Source organism: Procambarus clarkii, chromosome 33, assembly GCF_040958095.1.
Source record: "Procambarus clarkii isolate CNS0578487 chromosome 33, FALCON_Pclarkii_2.0, whole genome shotgun sequence".
NCBI lineage: Eukaryota > Metazoa > Arthropoda > Malacostraca > Decapoda > Cambaridae > Procambarus > Procambarus clarkii.
This window is the reverse complement of record NC_091182.1, coordinates 33989298-34017227: the sequence shown is the minus strand read 5'-3', so window position 1 is coordinate 34017227 and position 27930 is coordinate 33989298. Positions and strand designations below refer to the sequence as shown.

Below are 27930 nucleotides of genomic sequence, written 5' to 3'. Positions count from 1 at the left end.
CTGTATAATTTCTTGTACATACTGTATATCAACATAATGCATTTTAACATGAGAAAATACATACTTTTTGTATATTTTTCCAGAGTAAATAAATTAAAATTTCCAGTGCTATGTCGTTATCATCTCTAGTTTGGCACCTTGAGAAGATATATAACTGCATATATACCAACTTGTAATACTTATTGTGTGACTGTGCTATCATATGGACTACATTTGGCACATACTCAAAGTTTAAATACATGATGCATATCAAGATGTTAACGTTGACAACTGGGCCAAATGTTTGCCGATAGGACTTGTTTATGGAGGATTTGGTGGTGATATTCACTCACCAAAACAATGGCTTCAGGGTGGTGGCAAGATGTAAGACAAATGTGGTGATATTTAATCATCCTCATCAGGAAGGAGCTCCTCACTGAGCACAGGTAGATAGAATGGATTGGTGTAGGTGAACGAGTGGAAAGCATCAGGGTCCAAATGTTCCATGATCTTTTTATCTGCAGGGGAGAACTCCAGGCGGGCATTGCGGAACACAGGATCAAAGTTCTCACCAAGACGTGGGTTGCTCTGTGGAGAGACCAGGTCATGACCGCTCCTGCCAGATCATGACCGCTCATACCAGGTCATGACTGCTTACACCAGGTCATGACTACTCACACCAGGTCATTACCACACATGTCAAGCTACACAAGATGTCTAAAACATCAGCTGGAAATTTGTTTCTCTCTATTTTGAGCAAAACCTCTGGCTGCTACCTTCACCAACATTTATTGCTCTAGTGTTTTAAAAATGTATATACATACTGTATACTTTATTTGTAATCACATTTACTGTGATGTAACAAATTACAAATTTATAGAATTTTAATTTATTTTCTTTGTTTTAGTATTGTAATACTGTACAGTACTACATTTTCTTAATTTACAAGCTTGTACCCTGAATCTACCAAGTTGAAAATACAACATTAAAAATTTATCGCAAAGGAGAATAAATTTATATCAGAACTATTTCCATTTAAAACACCTTGATGATCTATTGTGTTTAATCCAATTTTTGAAAAACTGTATTCCTATTTTGGTAAAGCTCAGAATGAATTCGTAACAACATAGCTATTGCTGTACATTAAATATCATTTATCATTAAATATCATTGAAATAATTATATAATAATATCTCTGTGGCAACTCCCGCCTGACGGCTCAGCTGGAGGAGACCGACCCGGCCAAAATATGTCAGCTTTTATTTTTTCTTTCCCTGTGATTAGGGCACACATTTTAAGAATCTAAGAAGAATTTTTTTTGCGCACAGCGGTGTTGTCAACTATTAATAGCTCCGCCATTTAAGGGTTAAGGCGCTCTGCGGAGTGCAGTGGTTAAGCAGCCTATTCTCACCTACATCAATAAAACTTTCACCTAATCCTTACATGAAACTGATATTCTTTACTGAAAGAACTGCATCACCTGCATATTTCAAATATGACATACAGGTAATATTATTTTTATCATATCAAATGTTCATGCCCCTCACTAATACTGTATTCTTAAATTGACTTCTCTCATGAGCTAGTTCATAAATACATCATACTGAACAAGCAAGGGTATGCGACACAACCTTTGTGTATACCTACAGTACATTAATATCAAAATCAGTCATTCATAACACCACTAACTCTTACACAGTAATTTCAAAGCGTTATATGACAGGGAGTGCTGGGAAGACGAAACACTAAGAGCATAGCTCTCATCTTGTAACTACACTTGGGTAACTACACTTAGGTAATTACATGCATTACTTCCTATACAAAAATTCTCATGGTCCTCTATTAGACCCCAACGAACTGCACATATGCTCATTATTTTATAGAGTACTTTTCTTTTAACCCCTGCATTGAGCACATGTTAAATTTGACACCCCAGTGGTGTGCCAAAAAAAATTGTCCTGAAATGTTTTTCTTTCATTTTATATTATTAATTAGCATCCATTAATTAATTAATTAGTTAATTAGCAAAAATCTAAGTCAAATGTCTCAACAACTTGTACTATAGCTATAGCAGCCCAGAGAAGTTGCATTTTTTTGACAGAAAGAAGCTTATAGGTGAGACACCATCAACGAAGCCATCTGAACACCATACATATCATAATAAACTCATGTCAAAAAGACCAGACATGAAGAGTGGAGGAGTAGACTGAACCACCGGACCGGTCCGATCTGCTGAAGGAGGCGGAGCCGCCGAAAATGCCCTGGGTACAGACACCGACCAAACAGCACCTGGAACCAAGGCTGGGCTGGCCACCAAGGGGTCACTAGGACAACTTCCCCACAGTAGGACTCCAACCGAGCCAGAACCAAAGACAACAGCAGGACCGGGGAAAAGAGGTACAGGTAACCCCACACCGACCAGTCCCTTCGAAAGGCATCCACCACGATGGTTCTGCGAATGTATGGTCGGAGCACCGCTCCGACCATACGAATACAGCTTCAGAGGAGGCACTGGCACAAAAGCTGCACCAAAGGCCCACCTCAACAAGTAGAAGCTGGAGCTCCGGCATGACCACAAAACTCGTGCCAAGACTAAGAAGTTCAGTCTGAAAGCCAGGAAGACCTCGGAACCCCCAGAAGAGGCAATACCATGGCGCACAGGAGGGAACCACCAAGGGCCACCAGAACTCCAAAGGGGAAACCCAAGAGGAAGAAAATCTCTGGAGTGAAACCAGGGGGAGACAAAACCGCCACATTTGCAAGCAGAATGCACCGCAGAAAGGAAGAGCAAACCATATGACCCAGACAGAACCCCTGGCAAAAACAGCCAGAAAATGGACCGAAAACCGAGGGTCAAAAGGTATGGGAGCAAGCAGGGCATACCAGCATAGACACTGGGCCCAAAAATCAGAGCCCAGAACCTAAACACAGACTGAAAAATCCAAAACTGGGCAAAAAAAAAAAAAAAAAAAAATTCCCAGAGGAACAGATAGGGCAGAACGCCCCATAAGAAAGAACAAAACAGAGACACGGCATCAGGAGGATAAAAATACTTCAGAGGTGAATAATCGCCCCAAAATGCGAACTCACACTCCCAAGCACCTGGCGGAGAAGCGCCCGCAGAAAGAAAATGGCCACCAAAATAAAAGGAGAAGTGGCTGATGCAAGGAAGCTGAATTCATGCCAGCAAATGTGGGAAACAAAGCAGACGGGAGGGGAAAAAAAAAAAAAAAAAAAAAAACCTGCCCAGAAGGCACAGAGCCCAAGCAGGGGCAAACAGCCCCAGAACTACTAGCGGGCTCCCACCACAGCCCCAGAAACCCCCAACAGAAGCCCCCGAGGCAGAGTTGTCCTCCACAACCTCTACCCCTGAAGAAAAGGCAGAGTCTAGGGAAAAGGTAGCAAAGAGGACGTCTGCTGGTAGGACCCAGAAGCCTCGGCAGGAGGAGCAGGCTTGAATGCCTCCATCCCCCAACCCGAATGGGGTTGAGGGGATGGAGGCATCCCTGAAGCCACCCGAGTTTCATCACCAACTAAATCCCGCCGACTCCGAAACCCACAGACGTTTCAGAGCCAGGAGCAGGGGGTTAACAACGCCTAACCAAAACAGAGCAGCCTCAGGGCATCCAGGTGGGCAACCAACCTAGTGCTTTGCAGCAACATAAACCGAGCATGCAACGCGGATGCCTCTGATAACCGAACCTCAATGTCTACAGAATGGGTAAATTGGAGCACGAGCAGAGAACACATCTCGCAAGACTCCGGGTCAAAGGTGTCATTGACTCAACAGGCCACATGATGGGGGCAAAATTGGTGACCATCACCCTGAGACAAGGGCACAGAGCAGCCTACAATCTCACACAATACGAGCTGGAACCCGGAAGACGCATCCATCAGTCCACTGAGTCCCGACAGGGTTTTCCAGGGCCCGTAGGCTGACTGCTACAGGAAGCCCGGGCAAGGTGTTGCAAAACCGGTTAACCAAAGAGCTAACAAAGGGGGGATAGGCTAAAACACTGAAACCCCTGTGATGCGTACAGTCACGGGGGGCCTAGCAGAGGGGCACCAAAATATTATAAGTGGACCACAAGGCAGAAACCCCCCCCACCAGGTAAAGAAAACAAAATAAAAGAAAAACCCTGCAAAACTACAACATCCCCAGAGGAAACAAGAACCGGCTGCTCCATAGGTAAGAAAATAATAAGGTAACTGCAGAGGGCCTATTGGCCCAGGGCATTTAGAGTGGGCAAGCTGCGCAACACCTTGACACCCAACTAACAACAATACCACTTCCTTCCCAAGGCCAAACAAAGGCCATGAAACCCCAGCTAGCCCCAAGCGTGGGGTAAATGCCGAGCAGCAAGAACTCTTATAGAAGGGGAGTTCCGAAGGCACTATGGAAGGGAACCTCTAGCACCCAGGGGTAGTACTTACAAGGCGGTTAGGGATGTCAGCCCTAAGAGCATGCCGCTCCAGTACACTGATGGTATACCTGGCCACCACCACCACAACCCAGCAGGAATCACCACTAAGGTAAAACACTGCCAAGAAATCGAGGCCAGAGTTGACGACTGCCCCAGATCGCATTTGCCAACAAGCAGGGGTTGAGTAGCCAGCACAGTGGGTCCAGGGGTCTCCCCTCCCCCTCCCGGGAAGGGGAGGGCTATACGGACAAGCGGCAGGCAGCAATGATGACATTTGCTTGTTTCCTTGAAAATTGGGGGAGTTCTGCCTCCCTGTTCGGTCTTCAGTTCAATTTTCTTACCACGTGGGGTGTGCTTTGTTATGCCTACCTTTCTGGGTGCCTAACCCCTGTCAATGGCAGATAATTAATATTTCCAACCACAAGGGTTTTTTTTCCAGAGGCCATTGCTCCCTGTACCTCTCTGAGGGGGCCAGGTTCTGGCTCGTTGTCCCTGGTAGGCTGAACTCCATTGATTAATGCCCTAGACTAATATATATCGCATGCAGGCGATGAGTTACAATAACGTGGCTAAAATAAGTTGACTTGAATCGACTTGAGAATGGTCCAGGACGGACCGAAACGTCGTCGTCCCTTCACCTTCTAGTGTGTGGTTTGGTCAACATATATTGCATATTAGCCTGATAGCTCCAGGAAGCTGAAGGGGCTCCCCCACAGAAATCATGTCTAACACATAGGCCTCTCCATGAAAACATTCCTATATTATATAATTTTCCAATCTGCTTTGATGTTCAGATATCCTTTATTTCAATATTTTGTTCTGCAATATTTCTTTGAAAAACAAATTCAGAATATTTAATACACTGTTGTTTGAGCTTACAATGCAAAAAACACTCATCTGAAGGCAGCAGTAAGTATTTTCCTCTCAATGAAATTAAATTTTTTTACAAATATATCCAGCTAATGCTTTTGACTTTGTGATCTAGCTTTATATTGGGATTATTGGAATAAGGTAGAGGCTGGTGCAATGGAGTTTGATGAATATGAATCTGAGTAGATATGATCAAATAGGACAGTGTGTATGGTACTGGAGAGAAATTTCAGTAGAGAAATGCTCACCAAAGTGGAGTGAATGCATTGTACAATGATGCCCAAAAGTGGAGTAAATGAAGACTATAGTGATGCTCACCAGAATAAAGTTAATGAATATGAGTACAATGATGCTCACCAGAATAGAGTGAATGGAGATTACAGTTATTCCAGAGAGTAATTAGTGAAAAGAGAGTACAGTGAAGTTCACCAGAGTGAATTAAATGAATGGATTCAGCAAAGATGACCAAGTTACATGAATTGAGAGAAAGTTATTTATCTATCATGAGGAAAAGGAACCGACTTCAATAGAGAGCAGAGTAAGCACACCTGCAGCAGTATAATGCACACATGCACTCTGATGAGGTAACACTGATGATAACACAACAGTGCAGATAACATAAACAACATTGCTGATGAAAGTAAACAACACAGGTTACAATCAGAATAATAGGATGAGAGAGAAAATAATTGTGTGTAAAATGTTGATATGAATGGATATGAGCAAATTATGTGAAATTATACAAGTTATTTATCATAATGTGATTCCAAAATGGCAAGATAAAAGACATTGCCAAATGTTTTAAAGTTAACACCCTTCTATAATCTGTACAGTACTATGATTATGAACAATTACTCAACAAAAGCAATAAGAAAAAAAATTAAATGGATCACCATCAGATAATAATGTATAAATAAAACAGTAATCAAAAACAAATATTAAAGTTATAAAAACCCAGTGTTGAGTGTAATGAAATGCCTCTTTCTGGAAGAGCCATGGTGGCTCCCTGAAGCAATAGTGCCAAGATTGCACCATGTTAAAAGATCACATCAATCATGGAAATTCTGTTTGACTTACCAGGGACCAGAGCCTGAACTTGGCCCTCTCACAGAGGCATCAGGACTGGGTGACAATCTACCACCCCACCAGAAAAAGCCTCCAGAAAGTCAGCAAAGCCTCACAAACAACTTTAGTGTTCACAAAACACAAAACCTCAAAACTGCCAAACAACTTCGTATTCTTGTTCAATTCACACTGAACAAGGAATTCATTCAAGCTAGATCAAAACTTGTTAGTACTGATTACTGCCACCAGACAGCCCACCCCCAGCCCTCAGGCAAGTCCCCATATCAGTTCTGGAGCCGACGAACAACCCACAATGAATCAATGAACCTCGAGAGTGATGAAGGGAAACTCGGGAGCCACCGGGGCTCCTCCTGAAAGAAGTGTTTCATTAAATTCAATGCTGAGTTTCTAGAGGGAGCCCCTTGGTAGCTCTCTGAAGTTAATTAATGACAGAGAGCAGAACAGTAATATCAGCCCAGAATATCAGCCCAGGATATGTTGGAGAAGACCAAGGTCAAAGCTGTATCTGTGAACATCATGGGCCTCAAAGTAAACTGCAGGCTGTCTAGACTTAATGATGCTGCAAGCCTGAGAAATGAAAGCCTTGGAACTGGGGGCTGAGGAAATAGGGCCAACCAACAAAGCATCTACTGAGACAAAACTGGTGACATTCAGGTAGTGGCATAGAACTACCACCGGAAACAACAAATAATGTACCCCCGGCTGAACCAACCAAGCATCAATCACCAAAAGACCCCCTCCTGACTTAATCTTTATCAGAAAAGACAAGAAAGGCTGCAAACAAACTGCCCACCAGCATAAAAAGAACAGAATCCCTACCTACAGACGAGAGCCTGAAGCTCTCCAGTCCTACAGTCAGAGATGAAAGCCAATAAGAAGACAGCCTTCAGAAAGACATAATGAGCCAAAGGGTAAACTGTGAACCAAAGGGAACAGGGAAAAAACTAGAACCCAGTCAAGAGATCAGGATGGTTCAGGAGGAGCATGAGCAGGCCGAAGGTGAAAAAAATGCATGAAATAACTCATAAAATGGAAAAGTGGAGATAGCGACACCAAATGCAAGAAAAAGCGCCTCTGCCAACACCGAATAATAAAAGGCAACAGCATTAGGCATGAGATGCCAATCAAGAAACAACAACAACAAGAAGTACAGAACAAAACTGACTGAAACCAAAGGAAGATGACGAAGAGACAAGAAGTGATGAAATGAGCATTAAGGAACTTCATACTGCCACTGCAAGGAAGGACACAGGTTGGACACCAACAAACCAACCACTACTCCCCACATAAATGGCAATAGACATGCATAACAAAACTCCAGACTTGAAGAGCAGAGAAGTTTGAACCAGCAAAGTACACTGCTGGGCTCTGGCTCTGGCTCGGCTTGGCTTTTTCTTGGCTCTGCCTCTGTTGAAAGAGGCAGAGCCAAGAAAAAACCCTTGGATTTGGACACCGGGCCAGCAGCGCCAGAAACAAAGGCTGGGCTGACCACCAGAGAACCAGAAGGATCACCCTCACCTAAGCATGACTCCAAACTGGACAGCACCTGGATCAACAACTAAACCGGGAAAAAAAGGGTAAATGCACCTCCACCTAGACTAGTCCAGTTGAAAAGCATGCACCACGAGCACCTCACAATTGGGGAACAGAGCCATAGAGGAGGGAAGGCACCAGGACAGCAGCAAGACAACCCACCCATGAGAACGTTGGACACAGCCTGTATGTGAACTGCAAGGAGAACCAAACCCCGAGAAGCCAGAAGCCAAGCTACCTGAAGTGTCCCACTTCACAGGGCAATGGACCAAGACGATACCCTCCTCCCCTTCCCTTGGTAATTCAGGCAATGAACCACCAGGGAGCAGTCAGAGTGAAACCGAAGTTATCGAAAATATAAATTAACATAAAATATAAATTACTATATAAATTAAAATAAACTAAAGAAATTAAACATCACAGGTCAATTCCCCACAGAGACTATGCAGCCCAAAATGCAACAAGAGCCAAGCTCACACAAGAAAACCAGAATGAAAACATGTACATGAAGCCAATGCTAAAATATAGAAACCATACACAAATCAAATGGCCCCTGCAGGACAACAGAGCACAAGGATGGCCAGCACTTAGTTTTGAACCAGAGGGACTTGCCCATGATCTGACAGACTCGATCACTAAAGGCAGCTCCACACACTGCTTCATCAGCAACAGGACAGACAAGGGAGTTGGCTGGAGCCAGGCTGCTTGGTAGTGGTAATTGGTAATAACGAGTTTTGAGGTAGTTTGAGTGAATCCCTTGGTTTGTGTGAATTGTTTGCAGAGTTGTTTGGCAGTTTTGTGGCTCGATTTTTTGTGAACCCTCCAGTTGTCCGTAAAGCTTTCCTAACTTTCTAGAGGCTTTTTCGATGGGGTGGCAGACTGTCACCCCATTTACTTGTTGACCTATGCCTCTGTGAGGAGAGCTAGGTTCTGGTCCCTGGTAGGCCAGAGCTTCTGTGACCTTTCAGTAGTATGGAGCAATCTCAGCAAGTTAGCATCAGGAAGCCACTGGGGGCTCTCTCCAGGAAAATCAATAACTAAAATGACTCACACGGGTAGAAGAAGCAGAGGATTTGTGACTGAGTAGGAGGTTAGCTGAATGACTGAAGATGCTAATGAAGGGAACAGCATTACAAATGTACCTGTCTGCTTTAACAAGGGTGAATAGGAACATGATTGGAAAAGTGTCTGTCCATCGAGGAGAACTGGGAAAGGCAATTTCAGAACAACAGAATTGGAGAGACAAAAATCAGTGTAGAGGAACGTTGAGATGAGGAGCAGTGGAGTGAAATAATAGGTAGAAGAATCAGTGAAGTGAGAAAATATAATCAACCATATCTCCTTGTGGAATGGATAAATGAACCATATTTGTTGGTGGAACAGTTAAATTAACCATATCTCTTAGTTGAATGTGTAATTGAATCATATCTCCTTGTTGACCAAGCCACACATTAGAAATTGAAGAGATGACAATGTTTTGGTCCGTCCTGGTTCATTATCAAGTCGATTGTCCACAATCGACTTGATAATGGTCCAGGATGGACTGAAACGTCATCGTCTCTTCAATTTCTAATGTGTGGGTTTGGTCAACATTTTTCAGCCCCATTATAGTGACTTTTCATCTGCATATCTCCTTTTTAAAAGGGAACACAATGTGCAACTGGTGATGGAAGAAGTAAATGAACTATCCCGGTCACTAGCATCGTAGGCAGTTCATGACTGGTGATGTATGAGATGAATGAGTCATAACTATTGAGAGAAAGGCTGCTTGGTGAACATCTGACTAAAGTCAGGAGCATGTGCTTCCATAACTGATAACAGAAAATGGTGTCAATACAACAGGTGCAAAAGAGGAAAGTATGGAAAGTAATTATCAGAAGAAAATGTGATGTGAATGCTGATGGTGAGACATTATTATTTAGAAAATAAATATATGGTACATTATTGATGAAAAAATAAAATGTATGTATTTTCTAGATAATGGGCACATTTTGTGATTCATTTGATGAAAATGTTCCATCTTATGACAAAATATAATTGGGGATTAAAATAATTTGAAAAAATTGTAATGCAACATTTCCACATATAATTTGTGAAACTAATAATTTTAAGAAGAAAATGTCTACAAATTGTTTGATGTAAAACCGTAATTAAATACTGAAGATAATTTTTGGATGAATTATTTCAAATTAATGAGAAATATTAAATGCTTGGTGAGCTTTAATATGTAAAGAATGAAAGTACAGTAATTTAGAATTTATCACATAAATAATAATGTTCCAAAATTATGATCTGGCTTGGGGAGGGAGGAGACCTGTAAAGCACATGTTGACTTGCACAATGAAGTCATTAATAGGATTTTAATAACTCCTAGTCATAAAATTCGTGCAAACACTAAATTAACTGTGACCCTATAAAAGTCATAAATGTATCATAAAAATGATATGAAAATAAAGAGTTAAGACATTGAGGAAAATAGATGAAATAAAAGGACAAACCATTTTAATGAGAAAATAGACAAGGCCACCATTAGACACCATACATGGAAAACAGGAGTGAGAAAGAGAGTGCAAAATGGCCAGGTCTATAAATATCTACAATGGGGCCATGGAACAACAAGTAACCACATTAGCATGTCCAAAACAAGTAACCCAAGCTGGGAAGGACAACACGCACAGCACTAGCCAGAGGGAGGTGGATATAACAGCCAGCAAGATGTTGACAGTACATCTATCTGAATTGTGGTTTGTGGTGTGAGGTGGGAGGAAATATTACATTTTATCAAGGTTATAGTGAGGAAACACTGATGATGATTGGTCACAATAACAAAACAACCATTAGACACTGAAAAATACATAATTCAAAATTTGACATTTGTAATGAAGGAAGGGACACACTGATGAAGGTATACAAGGGTGAGAGGGACACTGATGAAGGTCTACTGGGAGGGAGGGACACTGATGAAGGTATACTGGGAGGGAGGGACACTGATTAAAGTATACTGGGAGGGAGGAACACCGATGAAAGTATACATGGGTGAAAGGGAGACACTGATGAAGGTATACTGGGAGGGAGGGACACTGATGAAGGTATACTGGGAGGGAGGGACACTGATGAAGGTATACTGGGAGGGAGGGACACTGATGAAGGTATACTGGGAGGGAGGGACACTGATTAAGGTATACATGGGTGAGAGGGAGGGACACTGATGAAGGTATACTGGGAGGGAGGGAGACACTGATGAAGGTATACTGGGAGGGAGGGACACACTGATGAAGGTATACTGGGAGGGAGGGACACTGATGAAGGTATACCAGAGAGAAGGGTGGCAGGGAGGCTGGGAGGTTGCATAACACAGCATTATCATTGAGCAAGACACAGCAGAGGAGCTGATGGTGGTGAAGGTCGTGGCTATAATTAACAACACCTCACCCAAGAGTGACAAGAAAACTGTTAAAAGCCAGAAATCAAGCAACAAGTTGAAATTGTTAGTATTAGCTCTATACATATCATCTGAAGAATAATTAGAGGATAGTGAAGAGATTTGGACATTGACTGCAGCATTAGTGGTGGAGGTTAGTCATCCTAGACATTACATGCATCACTCTGTGGCACAGTAAACAGGGAACTATCAATAACATTCCCACACAAATCAAACCATTGAAAAACTTGCCACCATATAAGAGACACCACTAACTTTCAAGCAATAAAGTGTCTTTATGAGCAATAAAGTGTCATTTTCAAGCATGTTATTTATAACATGCTTGAAAATGACTCACGCATGATCTAGTGTCTTGGTGTTATTTGTGTACATTAATGGTGGCTAGCTAATATATGGTTTGTCTTACATACAGCCTTAGTATAGTATCCAAAATTAACATAACTCCTCAAGTACTGTCAATTTATCAATATATCTGACACCTTAGTGTATAATTCAAAGCACAGCGTGTATTTTATCAACAAAGAAATCAATTATATAAATCTTACTCGGTATTGTTCTCACATTGGTGCCAATTTACATAATAGTGCCCAACAGACAAAATGCAAAACAATTAGCTTGCACACTATTTTTTTTAATTTGTTGCAAATTACTATAACTGTCTTGGATGTAATTAAATTTTGTATATAAATATTATTAGTTTTAGTCTTGGATTCATCCGTTCACCCACTGTTTTAAGTAATAACCTCTTAAGTTTACATAGGGTCTCCTATTCCTTCTGAGAGGGGTCTCAGGGGTAATATAACGGGGGTTTTCATTCTCCCCCTTACACAACATGGACTCCACGCTCCAGCCTGGAGTCCATATCTAGTCAAACACAAAATGAAGTTAGAAAAGGTTCAGAGGTATACCACCAGGCTAGTCCCTGAGTAGAGGGGTATGAGCTACGAGGAAAGATTACTGGAACTAAACCTCACAGCACTGGAAGACAGAAGAGTTAGGGGAGACATGATCACTGCCTATAAAATTCTCAGAGGAATTGACAGGCTAGATAAAGATAAATTATTTAGCATGGGTGGTATGCAAACAAGGAGACACAGGTGGAAACTTAGTACCCAAATGACCTACAAGAACATTAGAAAGAACTTGTTCAGTGTCAGAGTACTTAAGAAATGGAATGCATTAGGCAGTGATGTGGTGGAGGCTGACTCCATACATAGTTTCAAGTGTAGATATGATATAGCCCAGGAACCTGTACTGTGCACACACGTGCTTCACACTAACACATGAGGGGTCCACAGTTTGTCTCTCCTAGAGTCCAGGCGAATCGATTGTTTTTTGTTATATGATAAAGAGTGCTTGGAATACAGGACACCAGGAGCGAAGCTTTTATCCTGTAACTACACTTAGGTAATTACCAGTTGATTGATAGTTGAGAGGCAGGATCAAAGAGCCGAAGCTCAGCTCTCACAAGCACAACTAGGTGAGTACAGGGGGGTTCTCATTTCCCCTTCCAGAGGGTCTCTCATTCCCCCCTTCCATGGGGTCTCTCATTCCCCCCTTCCACAGGGTCTCTCATTCCCCCCCCCTTCCACAGGGTCTCTCATTCCCCCCTTCCACAGGGTCTCTCATTCCCCCCTTCCACAAGGTCTCTCATTCCCCCCTTCCACAGGGTCTCTCATTCCCCCCCTTCCACAGGGTCTCTCATTCCCCCCCTTCCACAGGGTCTCTCATTCCCCCCCCCTTCCACAGGTCTCTCATTCCCCCCCCTTCCACAGGGTCTCTCATTCCCCCCTTCCACAGGGTCTCTCATTCCCCCCCTTCCACAGGGTCTCTCATTCCCCCCCCCTTCCACAGGGTCTCTCATTCCCCCCCCCCCTTCCACAGGTCTCTCATTCCCCCCCCTTCCACCCTTCCACAGGTCTCTCATTCCCCCCCCCCCTTCTACAGGGTCTCTCATTCCCCCCATCCTTATATAGGGTCTCTCACGCTCATCCTTACTCATGCCCTTGCACAGTGATGGTTGTAGTGGCTATGGTGGTGGTTGTCTCTAGTGGTGGTTGCCTATAGTGGTAGTTGTTGTAGTTATAGTGTTGTGTCTATAGTGGTGGTTGTGGTTATTATGGTGGTTGTGTCTATAGTAATGTTCGTGGTTATTATAGTGGGTGTGGCTATTGTGGTGGTTGTAGCTATTGTAGGTGTAGCTATTGTGGTGGTTGTAGCTATTGTAGGTGTAGCTATTGTTATGGGTAATTACCTAAGTGTAGTTACAGGATGAGAGCTATGCTCGTGGTGTCCCGTCTTCCTATCATGACTATTGTGTTGGGTGTGGCTATCATGGTGGTTGTGGTTATAGCTATAGCAGTGGTTGTGGTTATTGTGGAGGTTGAGTAATTACTGAAGTGTAGTTACAGGATGAGAGCAATGCTCGTGGTATCCCGTCTTCCTATCATGACTATTGTGTTGGGTGTGGCTATCATGGTGGTTGTGGTTATAGCTATAGCAGTGGTTGTGGTTATTGTGGAGGTTGAGTAATTACTGAAGTGTAGTTATAGGATGAGAGCAATGCTTGTGGTGTCCCCTCTTCCCAGCAGCTTTGTCATATAACGCTTTGAAACTACTGACGGTTTTAGCCTCCACCACCTTCTCACCTAACTTGTTCTAATGGTTTGCTACTCTGTTTGCAAAAGTGAATAATATAGCTTAGGCCTCTCATTTCTTGTACTAAATTAGTTGTAAACCTCTGAATTTTCTCAAATTTCTGTTTATGCTTCACAAAGTGTGGAGTTACATGCTAGTACATATTGATGTACGCTCTCGAAGCCATTGATGATGTGCAATGTGTATCGAATTTTGTAACTAGCTCATCAAGATTGTAACTTGCTTAGCTAAATGAATTGTGGTGTGCAGTCCCTGAGCCCATTATGTGCCTTTGTAACCCTTTCCACTAATGCCCACAAGATGGGTATGGGGTGCATAATAAATGAACTAAACTAAATATGTTAAGCCATAAATACCATTCAAGGATATATAATTTTAAACATTAAATGTTTTACTGGAAAGATTGTCATTTCAATCTACAATCTTCCACTGATTTCATAACTTTTTGTAATTTTGTAAAACTAAACAAGTTTTCAATTCAATTTATTGGAGTATTCGTCATTAACCAAATCTGTTGTATCATTAAATGAAATTCCTATCAGCAAATAAAAGTCACATCAATGAATAATGGTTACAGCCTTCAATGAATGCTTGAAAGTTTGCTTTGCTTTGGATCTGTATTCATGATTCCATGAACTACTACTTATACTAATTATTTGCACAGGAGATCACTTCATGACCTGTGATACCCATACAGCACTCGTTAGCACTATGAGAGAGAGATCTGGTATAATGTATACATAACATTATTCTTAGGAGAACATAAATGAGGAGTTATGGCAAGATATAACACAAATGTATAGTTGGTTTACCACTACTACCTGTACTACACACTTTTGGGAAGAACTACATAGGGCAAACTGTACACACACACACACACACACACACACACACACACACACACACACACACACACACACACACACACACATACACACACACACACACGCACACACACACACACATTTTACATATACATTACAATAATAATTTTAGGATACACGCATTTTAGGACCATTGTACTCAAGAACTGCAAGAGCATTTGAACTGTACAATAATAGTTTTAATATTCAAGAACAACGAGAGAGTTCATAAAGTGCAAAAACATCTACAAACTTTTACATCAAAGGCCTGGTTATATTGAAAAAGAAAAGTCATGACTCACTTGGATTACTCTGGCTCATAAGAGTTAGGTTTGGAAGTAGATGGCAATGGGTTCAGGTGTACAAACCAAATGATGGTAAAAATTTATAATTTACAAAAATACAAGGAATAGAGTGGGATATTCCGAGTCGGGGGACAATCTAATACATTTGCATAACATGGAAAGTGACTAACAAATTAGCCAAAAAATTGGTACAGTACTCAAAAGATTACACTGTTGCTAATATGAAATTTGGAAAATAATATTACTATAATAATAAAAATTAATATGAATTGGAAAAAACTTGTGAATTTTTTGGGACTGAGGTGACAATGAATTTAAAGTAGGTGGCACAATTGTTAAAACTATGGTAATGAGGAAAGCATTAAATTTGTTACAAAAAATCTTTGGATTTGAAAGATAATTTGGAAGTGGAAAATAATCTATAATTAACGAAAGAAACATAAGCCCTTGATTAACTTCGCAACAAAATAGCAGCAAAAATATTATACTTTAAATAAATATCAGATAAAAACTACAGGAGAAGAAAATAATTTAGAGGTTTGAGAGAACACGCTAGGACTATGATGGACAAAAACTGAGGAGAATAAAAAATTACATGCTGAGCAGCGCAGAACTTATACAAAGAGATTAAAGTAAAATAAGACTATCTAGGGGAAAAATAAGGTTATCTAGAGAAAAATAAGGATATCTAGGAAAAAACAAGGTAGGCTGTAACAAATTTGGACATAACTATAAAGCCAGCAATATTTTGGGAAAAAATTTCATCAAGCCGAAAACAAAACTGGAAATTCCAATAAAGGAAAAGCTGACTTGATATAAGAAGCCACAAAAGACCAGCTAATGAGAGATGTAGTGATTGGATTTTCATTATGATGTTGGTATTACAATGATCAAAAACAATTTACAGTACGAAGGTTCATTGAGTTTTAAAATAAAGTCACTTGAGGAATTTATGCAAAACATTCAATGATAAAAAAAATGTATTTGATAACTGACTTCTAAGTATACTTAAGGTAGGAGATTCAAAAATGGTCTCCAATAAAAAAAATTGAGAAAAAAGTTAAATGAAATAAAAATAATAAGCATTTAAAATGTAATGGTGTAGCGCTATATGATGTGTTGAAATATAATAGCACGTGAAAAATCAAGCCTTTTAAGTACTATAGTGTGAGTTACATAAGTTGAAGTCGAGGCTCTGATGACAGAAATTGGCATCCAAGATCCATTAATTAGAACCAAAAAATAAAAAATACAATACAGTATAGTATATCAAACTGGTAGACTTGGAATGGTCGACATGTAGAACTACTAGTGCTACATACACAGGACAAAACTGGAGCACTTTTCAATATCGGGGAGAGGGAGTATACCTGGTCTCAGGCAGGGTTCTTAAGGGTTGAAACAAGAACCATCAACATCAAGAGCCTTCTTAGGCTGGTCATCACACACATCATCAGAGCTCTGGCACCCACAAGCCACTGTATTCTCAGTGGCTGCACACTTATTTCTTTAATATAAATGACTCAACCAAAGCTAAGTCATCAATCCCTGAGATATAGTTGCTAATTTTACATACATAAATGGTATATTGTACAAAGTCAAAAGTTTGGTTAAAGATGGCAATCTATTCGGTTTGATATTATGGATATACAGTAATATTACAAAAAAATCCTAACAAATTGAGGGTTGTGGTCAACAGTTTCTTGTGAGTAAAACTGCCTCAGTAGCAATGATTTCTAAAAATCTACATGCATCGAAGAAATCATGCCATCATGCTCCGATTAAATCTTAGAACATGCACAAAGATTTGCAGAGTAATTCACCATTATATATTTTTTACATTGTTCTATAATTATTATACAGTACAGTAACTCAGATATGTTGATACACACAGAGGCTGTGCAGAGGTTTTTCAATGAAACTGTAACCAATATTGATATTGTGCAAACAAACAAAAAAAAAACCAGCTGTACCAGAGGTCCCAGACATTCGTTCAACTGACATATCATAGAGTAATAAGTGATTTTTACAAGAAAGCATAAAGCAAAAGTATTGAGAATAATAACCATTCTCTACAAAATCCTGTATTAGATGCATCTAAAAGTGAATCCAGAAAATAATGTACAGTATATACATAATCAAGCTTCTAGATAGTTACAAGAATAGAAAAGCAATATATTGTCACACAGATGGATGTAATATTTGAATTTGTAGAGAGTAGAGTAATCTTCTAAGACAATGGCCATCACCCGAGAAATAAGAGACCAAGGACAAACAGAGAATGTGTTAACATAAGCAGCAAGTGTGGGGGCTGGAGAGGGAAGATGGTACATGAGTCAAGTTGACAGATTAGGTGACAGGAGAAAGCAATGAATATGAAATATAAGATTGGTAACAGAAGAAAATTTGGAGACAAGATACTTAAGTTTGTAGAATATCCTGTCCTCCTTGGAATTATTTATTCATGAGTAATTATTTCACAAACATGAAAGCATTTAGGTAAAGTTTTCCTCCTTAGTGCAGAGAAAATACTTTTGACATGATGCAAAATATGCCACACTACTTGCAATAATTAACATGGCTTTACTAGCAGTCTCAACTACAATACTAGCAGTGGTTCTACATTATTTCTACTTTATTACTTTGCAGTTCATTCAGCTGGCTACTTTACCTAACAACATTATACATAAAAACAGGCAGTAACTCAAGAAGAACACTGTGATAATTTCAATACAGCTTGTATAACTTTGTAAGATAACTTTTCCCTTACTAACACTGGAAGAATTTTTCTTTCAAAACAAATAATCTAGAAATGCTGGGAATAATGTACATTATACTGAATACAGTATAGGATTTCAAGAGTTGTAGTAATGAACTGTACTTGATTACATGACTGACAAAAAATTAAGCATTGAATGCAGTGAAATACTCTTTTCTGGTGAGCTTCCAGTAGATACCCGAGCTTACACAGTACACATGTACTAGCAAGACTTAACTTCACACTCCAAACCTTAAAGACCCATCTGTTGCCTATTGACTCACTCAATGAGGTAAGTGAAGCCTGGAAATAATATCTTACAATAACCAGAAGGTGTGGGTGCAAGAAAATAAGTGACTGGTTGAAGGAAAATAGAGACCCCAAATAACCAAGGTAAATGATCATTACCTGGAAGTAAACAACCTCAACTTTGATGTGCTCAACTGCCATGAGATGGTAGCCCGGGTCATTCAGGTTCCCAGCCAGCTCATTCCCTCACCTGGAAGCTACCTATACTCTAACCTCATGGAAGAGACAGGAACAAGGCAGGGATGGGAAACTATTGGGGGCCCACCAGAAAAGGGCATTTAATGTTATATTTTTGGAAAACTGGGATTACCTGTTGAAAAAGAATGGTTGAAGATGAGGACTTGGAGCAGAAGATATTAGGTGTCCTCAAAATGCCTAAGTGCAACGTAGGAACAGTGAGACCAAGGGAAGTCCAACAAGGAATGCAAAACTAACACTATGTTGAACTCTCAGCAGCCCTGGCTGTGGACATTAACCATGGTAACAGTAGCAAAAAAGCCATCCAGGCAGTAAACTTGCCCACATCACAAATGTGAGGATGCACAATTGGCTAGCTAAAGTGAACCACCTGTGATACATGGACTTGAGAACAAGGAACTTTAGAATTGGGTAACCAACAATGTACCCACAACCTCAGAATAAGTAGTAAACAAAAAAGTCACACCTCCAGCCGAACAAACCAAATGTCAATGACCAAAGGAATGACCAAAGTCTCATTCTTAGCCAAGAAAAAAGAAAAGGCTGTAAGTGAAGAAAATGACCCCCGACACCAAAAGAGCAAATTACATGCCCTCAGCAAAGCTCCCAATCCTACAGTGGTATCAAAAGAAAAGTTGCCATAAAGACGAACTCCAACAGAGAGAGAAATCTGCAAGCAAAGGTAGGACAAGATCTCCAACACGTGATCCAAAGACCATGATGGTTTCAGAGTAGTGGGAACCGGTCAGAAAAGTAAAAAACAACTGAAAAAGGAGGGGTGAGGTGAGATGAAAACCATTTCAAAAAGATAATGAAAGAGGTTCTGCCATGGCCAAATGATATGAGGTGACAGTACCAGGTATCAGCTGAGGATCCAAAAAATGCAAGGGCAGAAAAACAATACCATAGCCACTGACACAGAGGGGCAGATGCTGAAGAGAGAGGAAGAAGTGGAAGGCCTGCCAAGCCACCTGTTGCCACAAAGAAGTATTCAAACATGAAACAAAGAGGTCTGCTTCCTAGCATCCATACCAATCATACAGCATACAAGCTGCAAGATCTAGAAATTTTACACACTAAAATCAGTGGAGAGCTTAAACTCCCACACCTAAACTCTCAGTGTAGGAGGCCATATACCACCATATAGGTAATTAAAATATGTAAAAGACCCAATACAATCAAGTGTAAACATTCAAGACCGTCCTTCTCAGCCTATCTTGTACTTATTGGAGATGTTTTCTTAGCCTAGGATGTAGGTGGACTGTGGTTGTGGTTAGCTTGTGCTGGAGGGCTTTGTTGTGGTGTAGGTGCTGCCTCTTTGTGGCACTCGAGGGTAGTAACCAAACTGGCTGTTTGATAGTTAGTCTCTTTGATGCCAAATTTTGCTTGGGATGTCTTTTTAAGTATGTGTTATACACTTGTTTGTTTACAGTTTAGGCTGGATTAAGTATTCTCCAGTGTCACCCTAGTACCAGTATGACATGGTGAGAACAGTTTGACTAGTTCTCAGCTGCATAAAATGTTAACCCATGAATGTGTCCGATCCTAACTCAGAGATCAGAATGATCTTGACTTGGGGAGCATTTATGTCACAATTTGTTACAATTGCTTAAAGTAAGTCACATTTTACGATGCATACTTCCAGCAAGTCAAAAATGGCATAAAAGCATTCTTCTTGGTTACCACCTGCACTCTATCCTAGGAGCACCAGATTATATTTTTAACTAACTTGGACTTCTTTAACATATGACAGATGAAGAATTTACAATAATTTTTTATCTCTCAGGGTTTAAAATTTTTATATTTTAGGAAGAGTATAATATTAAAATAATGCTGGATGGTGAAATTCTAGAGTGCATAAAGCCAGCGATGAACTGTAATGATAGCCAATTTCTGGGTGAGCCCCGGTGGCTTCCTGAAGCTACTAGCTGATATACAGTAGTTGCAGACTACAAGGTGCTATTAGTCATGGAGCTCTTATTGGCCTACTGGGGACCACAAGCTCCCTCAGAGAGGTGCATGGAGCAGCGGCTCTATGAAAAATTTTATGTAAATTTATTCATATCAGACACCACCAAGGAAATGAACCTTGGGGAAAGCCACACCCAAATCGAACTTATACAGGGAGAGGGGATAGGAAAACCCCTCCCCTGACACAAAAGATCCTCTGCAGAAGACACCAATGCCCATGAAAGGTCAAACGAGACACAAGGGGCCCAACTCCGACTAGCCCAAGGGGCCCAACTCCCAAGACCCGGGAACTGCAGAAGAGGGCCCTGGAGCAGAGCAATCGTCCATGCTCACAATCCAGTATAGAAAAGTAGAGTCTAAGGGAGAGGCCTCAGAAGAGGGGGGGCCAGCCAGAAACCTCAGCAGTACCAGAAGGCTCAACTATCCAAGTTGAGCCTTCTCAACTTGGTTACTTGAGAAGGCTCAACTATCCACACTCTCCACACCCAAGTTGGAAGGGGCAAATGCTGGAACTGGCCACGCCCCATCCAGGGAACCCTGACCGTGCAAATACAATACTCAAGAAGTGCACAGGGAGGTAAACCCTCAGTACATGCAGCTCCATGCATGCTAAAGTCCTGGCTCACACTGCACAAATGGGCACAGGAAAGGCCCTAAAGGCAAAACACCACTTAATTGACAACAGGAGACTGGAGCCAGAGTGAACTGAGCAGGCAACCAGGCATGAACACATCAGTACAAGAACTGGTGGTGGAGCAGCTGACTGACCCAGTCTTCCTCCCTCCTCCCCCACAAATGAAGGGGGGAGAGGAGGGGCAAATTAGCTTTCACTAGTTTCATGAATTTTCACCCATTTGTTTACATTGTTGGGGGAGTTCTTTTGATTCTTTTGGGACTGCAGTCTGGTTTTCTAACCAAGCAGTGGTCTTTTTTTCTGTGACTTTCTTGGTGCCTTCCCTTGATGGCGGCTGATATGAATAAATTTGCATAAAGTTTTTCATAGAGCCACTGCTCCCTGCACCTCTCTGAGGGAAGGGGGGGGGGGCAGGTCCTGGCTCGTGGTCCCCGGTAGACCAATAAGAACTAGGAAACTGATGGCACCTTGTCTGTCTGACACTATATCAGTATAGGAGCTTCAGGGAGCCACAAGGGGCTCCCTCCAGAAAAAACATACTAATTATTTTAATTATTCGAGTGAGTACTGTAAGTATTCCTATATTTGATATACTTTTAAAATTGTGTTTTGCAACTTGCACTGTGATACTTAAAGGTAGGAACAAGTAAATCCTTCATAGAAGTGCTTGAAAGGTGTTCAGCTTACAAAAGCACTAATCAACACTCATCAAAGGTGTTCATCAGTATCCATGCAATACCAACACCATATATCAAGGTTTCAAACTGAAGTCCAAGTAGGCAATGTAAACAAAACATCTCAGAAAATAGGCACTCACAATTTTAGGCTTGAAGGGCGGCTGAACTTCTCGGTTCTCTATCTTTTCCCAGTCGAGTCTTCTGAAGAATGGATGTGTTCGAACATCCTCTTCACCCTTGTAGCCACACCCTAGTCGTTTCTGGGGCAGCTTGGTCAAGAACTGAGAGAGAAATGGCCTTTTGTTTCTAGTGACCACCACATGCCCTTACTTCTTAGTGCCTACTTAGATATAAATACTTCCATAAAATTAAGGTCAATTTTGATAAATTTAAAATAATATTAACAGTAATGCTGAGTTTTCTGTTCAATGCCTTTTTGAGAATAGGTATTAATTATTATTATTATTACCCATTTTGAACAGTAATTATAATTTAGTACAAGGAAGTTTTTAAATACAGTAAATTTCAAAAGTATCATGTTCTCTGCATATCAGATCAAGAAATACCAATGTAGAAAGAATATCATAACATATTTGTTCAGTAACAGAGTGGTTTGGGGATGGAACAACTTTTTAAATTAAGTTGTGTCAAAACTAATACTAGTTTTAAGTCTAAATTTGACCAAATTAATAATGAAAATGGTCCCTGGGCATAATATTCCTCTTGTAATTATAATAAGGTATGTACAGTACATGCTATGGGTTTAAGTCATATGAAACACTTAAACAATTCCTGTATTTTATATTCATTTGCAATGGAAACACACTAAGGCAAACACAAGTACATAAAAATATCATATCTATAATGTATTTATTGTACAGAATATAAATTTAGTATCAAGTGTACAGTATTCTGATGTAAACTTACACCTTTGCAGCATTCCTTAGCTTCTTTGGACAGTGACTTTGGGTATGAAACATTATGGTCAGTAATGGCAGCAAAAAGCTCCTCCTCATCTTCTCCATCAAATGGTGGCTGGCCGACCAACATCTCGTAGAGCAGGACACCATACGCCCACCAATCTACGCTCTTCCCATATGGCTGATACAAAATAATCTGCAAACCACATCAGAACCTTGATCACATAAGGCTTTTAAATATTTTATAAAGTAATGAGTTTAGTTAAACAAATTTCTACTTAAATTAAGTTTCAATAATCTATACAACCTCAGAATGTATGTCTATTGAAAGTAATGTTTATCATTGCATGTACAACTTCTAAAAGAGATTCAAAAGTAATGTATACTTCAAGTTGATACCTATGATAAACCTCAAAATGAACCTCTGAGATACTAACCTCTGGAGCAATGTAATCTGGAGTTCCACAGAAAGTCTTTGTAGTTTTTTCTCCTGTAATACCTTCTTTGCACATGCCAAAATCAGCAATCTTAATGTGTCCATCTTGATCCAAGAGTACATTGTCTAATTTCAGGTCACGATACACAATACTACGGGAGTGCAGATAGAACAGTCCAATAGCAATCTCTGCCGCATAAAACCTGCCAGCAGAACCACTTCCTTAATATTCGATACAATGCATCAAGGAAACAAAAATCTAAACAAAAAAATAAAGACAACATATTTTTGCATATTCAGCACAGTACATATAATTAAAAACCCAACATTGAATGTAATGAAATGCTAGTTTCTGGGTGAGCCCTGGAGGTTCCCTGAAGCTATCCCACTGATACTGTATAGTGCTATCCTATTTGGGGTCATCAGTCACAGAGTTCTTGTTACCTACCAGGGACCAGCGCCAGAACCTGGCCCCCCTCAGAGAGCCCCAAGGAGGCTCAATGGCCTATGAGCACTTTACATTTAAAGTATGTCATACTTGCCATCAACTGGGAAAGGTGCCCAGAAAGGTAGGCGAATCAAAACAGACCAGTGTTTAGTTGAAAATTGCGAGCTGCATCCTCAAAAGCTATGAGAATAGGTTAAGAAACTCAGTCTCGCACCTCTAACAGGAGTGATGTGATCATTACATATGCAGTGCCATCTTAACACATGGGCATAGTAGGTAGTTGCCCAGGGACCCCATGATTCTAGGGGGCTCCACTGCTGCCCAGTGCTGCCATATTGTTCATAAGAGATCTCTTGGCAGAGTGGATAATTACTTGATCTTACTGTAAAGGCCTGTGATTCAAATCCCTTTTCAATTGTATTTAAAATATAAATAATTTGTGCATAACTATCTGACTGTAATCCTGTACTTTAGCAGATGGGTGTGGCCCATCATCTGGGTAGGGGGCCCCAGTGCATTGCTTTGCCCAGGGGCCTACAATGGCTGTTAAGATGGACTCATAAATAGCAGATATTGGGATAAAAAGCAAGGTGGACAGGAACAGCCTTTTAAAGTGAAAGAAAATAAAGGAAGAAGACATGGAGACAAACTGGAAACTCAAATGAGTTAAAATAATGTAAGAAAATACTTGTACAGTATCCTGTACAGGTGATACAGAAGTGAAATGCACTGAAATAAATCATGGAAGCCACTCCATCCACAACTTTAAAGCCAGAAATGACATGAATTTGAATGTCAGTAAAAGTAAAAAAGTAAAACCCAGGTACAACAAAGCTAGTAGGCAGGGCACAGAGCTAGATCTCACTCACCCATAGTCACTACAGTATTAGAAAAGCACGGTTAGGCAATATTGTACTTTGCTCAAGGCAATCACTAGTTTACTGCAGATACTGGGACTCTCTTACAGAGTGCTACTTGATAGTTTTGACTGTTTTCAAACATGATTTAAAGGGGTTTTGAGTGCTATGAGAGTGCCTTTCTGCTTGACACCATGCACTGCATTGAACAACCACAAAGAAACCTTTACACCAGTTTGACACCACAAAAGGATATTCAAATAGACCTTGCTGTACAGATGCAAAGTGCTGTCCTGGCTTCATATCTTGACCTATGCACCCATTAGGATCTCAACTAACCTTGGGGCTTAGGAAGAAACAGTGTCAAGATCAGCAAGAAGCTTTTCAAGGGCAATGAATGATTTTCTTTCCTCTTGATACTAAGCTCACTTTATATTTGAACATGACCTATTGAGTGGGAATCTAATCCCATTTATTCCAGATTTAGCACCTGACATAGATGCTAAACAAGTGGGCAAAATGTTTCTTTCACCCTGATGTCCCTGTTACCTAGCAGTAAATAGGTACCTGGGAGATGGACAGCTGCTACGGGCTGCTTCCTGGGAGTGTGTAACAAAAAGGAGGCCTGGTCGAGAACCGGGCCGCAGGGACGCTAAGCCCCCGAAATCATCTCAGGATGACCTCAAGACAGATCCAAAGATAGGTTTTAAATTTTAGGCAAGAAAATAAAATTCAAATCCAAAATAAGATTATGACTATAATCTATAATCTAATAGAATAAGACATTAAAATATGGTATGAACCTAGATAGTAAGCCACATAGATTTCCATAAGATATATATATGCAAATTCAGCTGAAAAAAGGAAATTAATATGTATGTAAACTAATCTGGCACTGCAAATGACAAATATACAGAGATTATAAGAAGCTTGCAAGTAAATGCTTTAGCATGGAAAGAGATACTTTCATACATATTACATACAGTATTTATGATCAACGTGAATTACAAGCCTATGAGGAAAGTGAGGCAATATGTAATAGGTACATACACAGCAACAGGTTCCTTGAACTTGCCACACTGTTGGATCTGGAACATGAGATCGCCACCATTCACATACTCCATCACAAAGTATAATCGGTCCTGCAAAACACACAATATAAAATCATCATATCACAGTGATTACTTCTGGAACTTATTAATTTTACTCATAGATTACCCATTGAATTATTAATATCAGTTAAATTATTATAAATTATAGTATTAGAAACTGGAGAGGAATTAATTACATGAGGATGATTAAGAATGTATTTCTGATCTCCTAAACTGGAATATTTTACATTACTGTACAAACAAAATTGTAAGATTTTATAACAAATGTAAATGTCTCCTCTCTCTCTCTCTCTTGTTTGCCTCTTCTATTATCCCATGAACACTCACTAATTCACTTTCAGTGCTGTCAAGACATTCATTCTGGATTATATACATACTGAGATGTTAAAGATAATTGTAGACAAAACCATGTGTATTATTTTAAATAAATAAAACTTACCCAAACTGAAAAAAACTTTAACTGAATTAAATCAACTTAAAACACTGTAAACTTACAATAATGCAGTCCATAAATCAACCAAGTTATCACACCTACTGGCAAAGCATAAAAATCAACTAAGAGTACTCACACCTCCTTACAAAGCAGATATTTACTGTACAGCACAGAGTACGTATACCTGCATAACCATAAAGGCCCACCTGCTCTAGTCAAGACATTTGATACAACCTTGGATATGGGTTTTTAGTGCCTGGTACCTGTTAGTACCTGTTTAGTACCTGTTTTAGTACCTGGTACCTGGTACCTTTAGTACCTGGGGTACTAAACCCAGAGATTCCAGAAAAAAGGATATGGCCAGAATACTTCACCACAAAGTAGCTGAATTGAATCTCCCGGGCTTAAGCAATAGACTACCAGTGCATTGTCTGAGTGCAACTGACCAAGACCGTGCCTTGAGATTAACTGCAACCAAAGCTGGAGGCCCAAGGGAAAGCTGAAGACGGAGCTATCAAGCCTAAGTATACTGGAACCTGATTTACACCTGATTAATACCTGATTTACTTGAGGGCAACATACTTAACAATATCTACAAGCAATACTAACAATATTGCTAACATAAGCAATAAACATTTAACAGTCAATAAGTCTCAGTGAAGCTGACAAGACGATCTAAATAGGGTTATGAAATGGTCAAAAGATGGTTTAAAATAGGGGGTTATGAAATGGTCAAAGGATGATCTAAATAGGGTTATGAAATGGTCAAAATGTGGTCTAAATAGGGTTTTGAAATGGTCAAAAGATTGGCAAATGCAGTTTAAAGCTGACTAAATTTAGGATTTGTGGCTTGGTAATGATGATAGAGTTACAAGATACAAGCTAGATGGTGTTGAGATTGCAAAGTCGGACTGCGAAAGGGATCTGGGAGTTATGATTAATAAGAATTTAAAACCAAAAAATCAATGCATAAATGTTCAAAAAAAGGCAAATAGGACATTGGAATTTATTTATTGAAACACTAGTAATAAGACACCTGGTGTTGTTCTTCACCTATATCTTGCTCTGGTTACGCCCGAATTAAATTATGCAGTTCAATTTTGGTCGCCATACTATAGAAAGGATATAAATTCACTAGAACACGTCCAGTGTAGGATGACAAAGTTAATCCCGTAAATTAGAAACCTGTCATATGAAGAAAGATTGACAAAGCTTAAATTACATTATCTAGAAGGCGAAGAATTTGGAGTGACATGATAGAGGTGTACAAGTGGATGAATAGGCATAACAAAGGGGATATTAATAGGGTATTAAAAGTATCAACACAAAATAGAACACGAAACGTAGTAGCATTGTATGTACTAGCTCTATCTATAAATTCAGCAATATTTGTATCACCCCTTGTATGTATGTACTTTACCTGAATAAACATTTGAATTTGAATTTTGAATTTGAAACAATGCGTATAAATTGGATAAGTTTAGATTGAGGAAAGACCTGGGAAATACTGGTTTGGTAACAGTGTTGTTGATTTGTGGAACCAATTACCACATAACATAATAGAAGTAGGATCACTTGATTGTTTCAAGTATAGGATAGACATATATATGAATGAGACTGGGTGGGTATAAATGTGAGCTGCCTCATATGGGCCAATAGGCCTTTTGCAGATACCTTCATTCTTATGTTCTTATGACCAAATATAATTAGGAAGCAAAATTGTAGCTGTCAACATTGCCTTAGTGTACTTATCAGCATTCCAGCCAATAATCTGGAAGCAGATGTGCAGCTACCAACAAGACCTACAGTATGGTAACAAAAGTGATGCTATTAACAACACCTACCATAGTCTGGAAGCATGAGTGGAGCTGAACGAGGAAGGGTGGCTTGCTGGCCAAGGCAAGGACTCTTTTCTCTATCATAGTGCACTCTACATCATCGTCTTGAATGATGATGTCTTTTTTCAATATCTTAATGGCATAAAGGTCATCTGTTCCCTGTTAAAAGAATGTGCATG

The 27930-nt window shown here is 40.1% G+C and overlaps 1 protein-coding gene across 1 annotated transcript; it reads right to left on the bottom strand.

Moving 5' to 3' along the window:
• LOC138370889 (protein kinase C, brain isozyme-like) lies at positions 1-27930 on the bottom strand. Its single transcript, XM_069335531.1, has 6 exons — positions 27758-27930; positions 25419-25510; positions 23065-23266; positions 22635-22823; positions 21848-21988; positions 1-567 (listed from the first exon to the last, which is right to left on the bottom strand). The coding sequence occupies exons 1-6, from the start codon at positions 27833-27835 to the stop codon at positions 385-387; spliced, it is 885 nt and encodes a 294-aa protein (XP_069191632.1). The 5' UTR covers positions 27836-27930; the 3' UTR covers positions 1-384.

What these genes read in the sequence shown, in the direction of transcription:
- LOC138370889 (XM_069335531.1), bottom strand. Translation starts at nt 27,835, where the DNA reads ATGATAGAGAAAAGAGTCCTTGCCTTGGCCAGCAAGCCACCCTTCCTC. An exon ending in CTAAGGAATGCTGCAAAGGT is followed by an intron (nt 21,989 to 22,634) that starts GTAAGTTTACAT and finishes TTTCTCTCTCAG; the next exon opens with TTCTTGACCAAGCTGCCCCA. An exon ending in CGCCCTTCAAGCCTAAAATT is followed by an intron (nt 568 to 21,847) that starts GTGAGTGCCTAT and finishes GTCTCTCCACAG; the next exon opens with AGCAACCCACGTCTTGGTGA.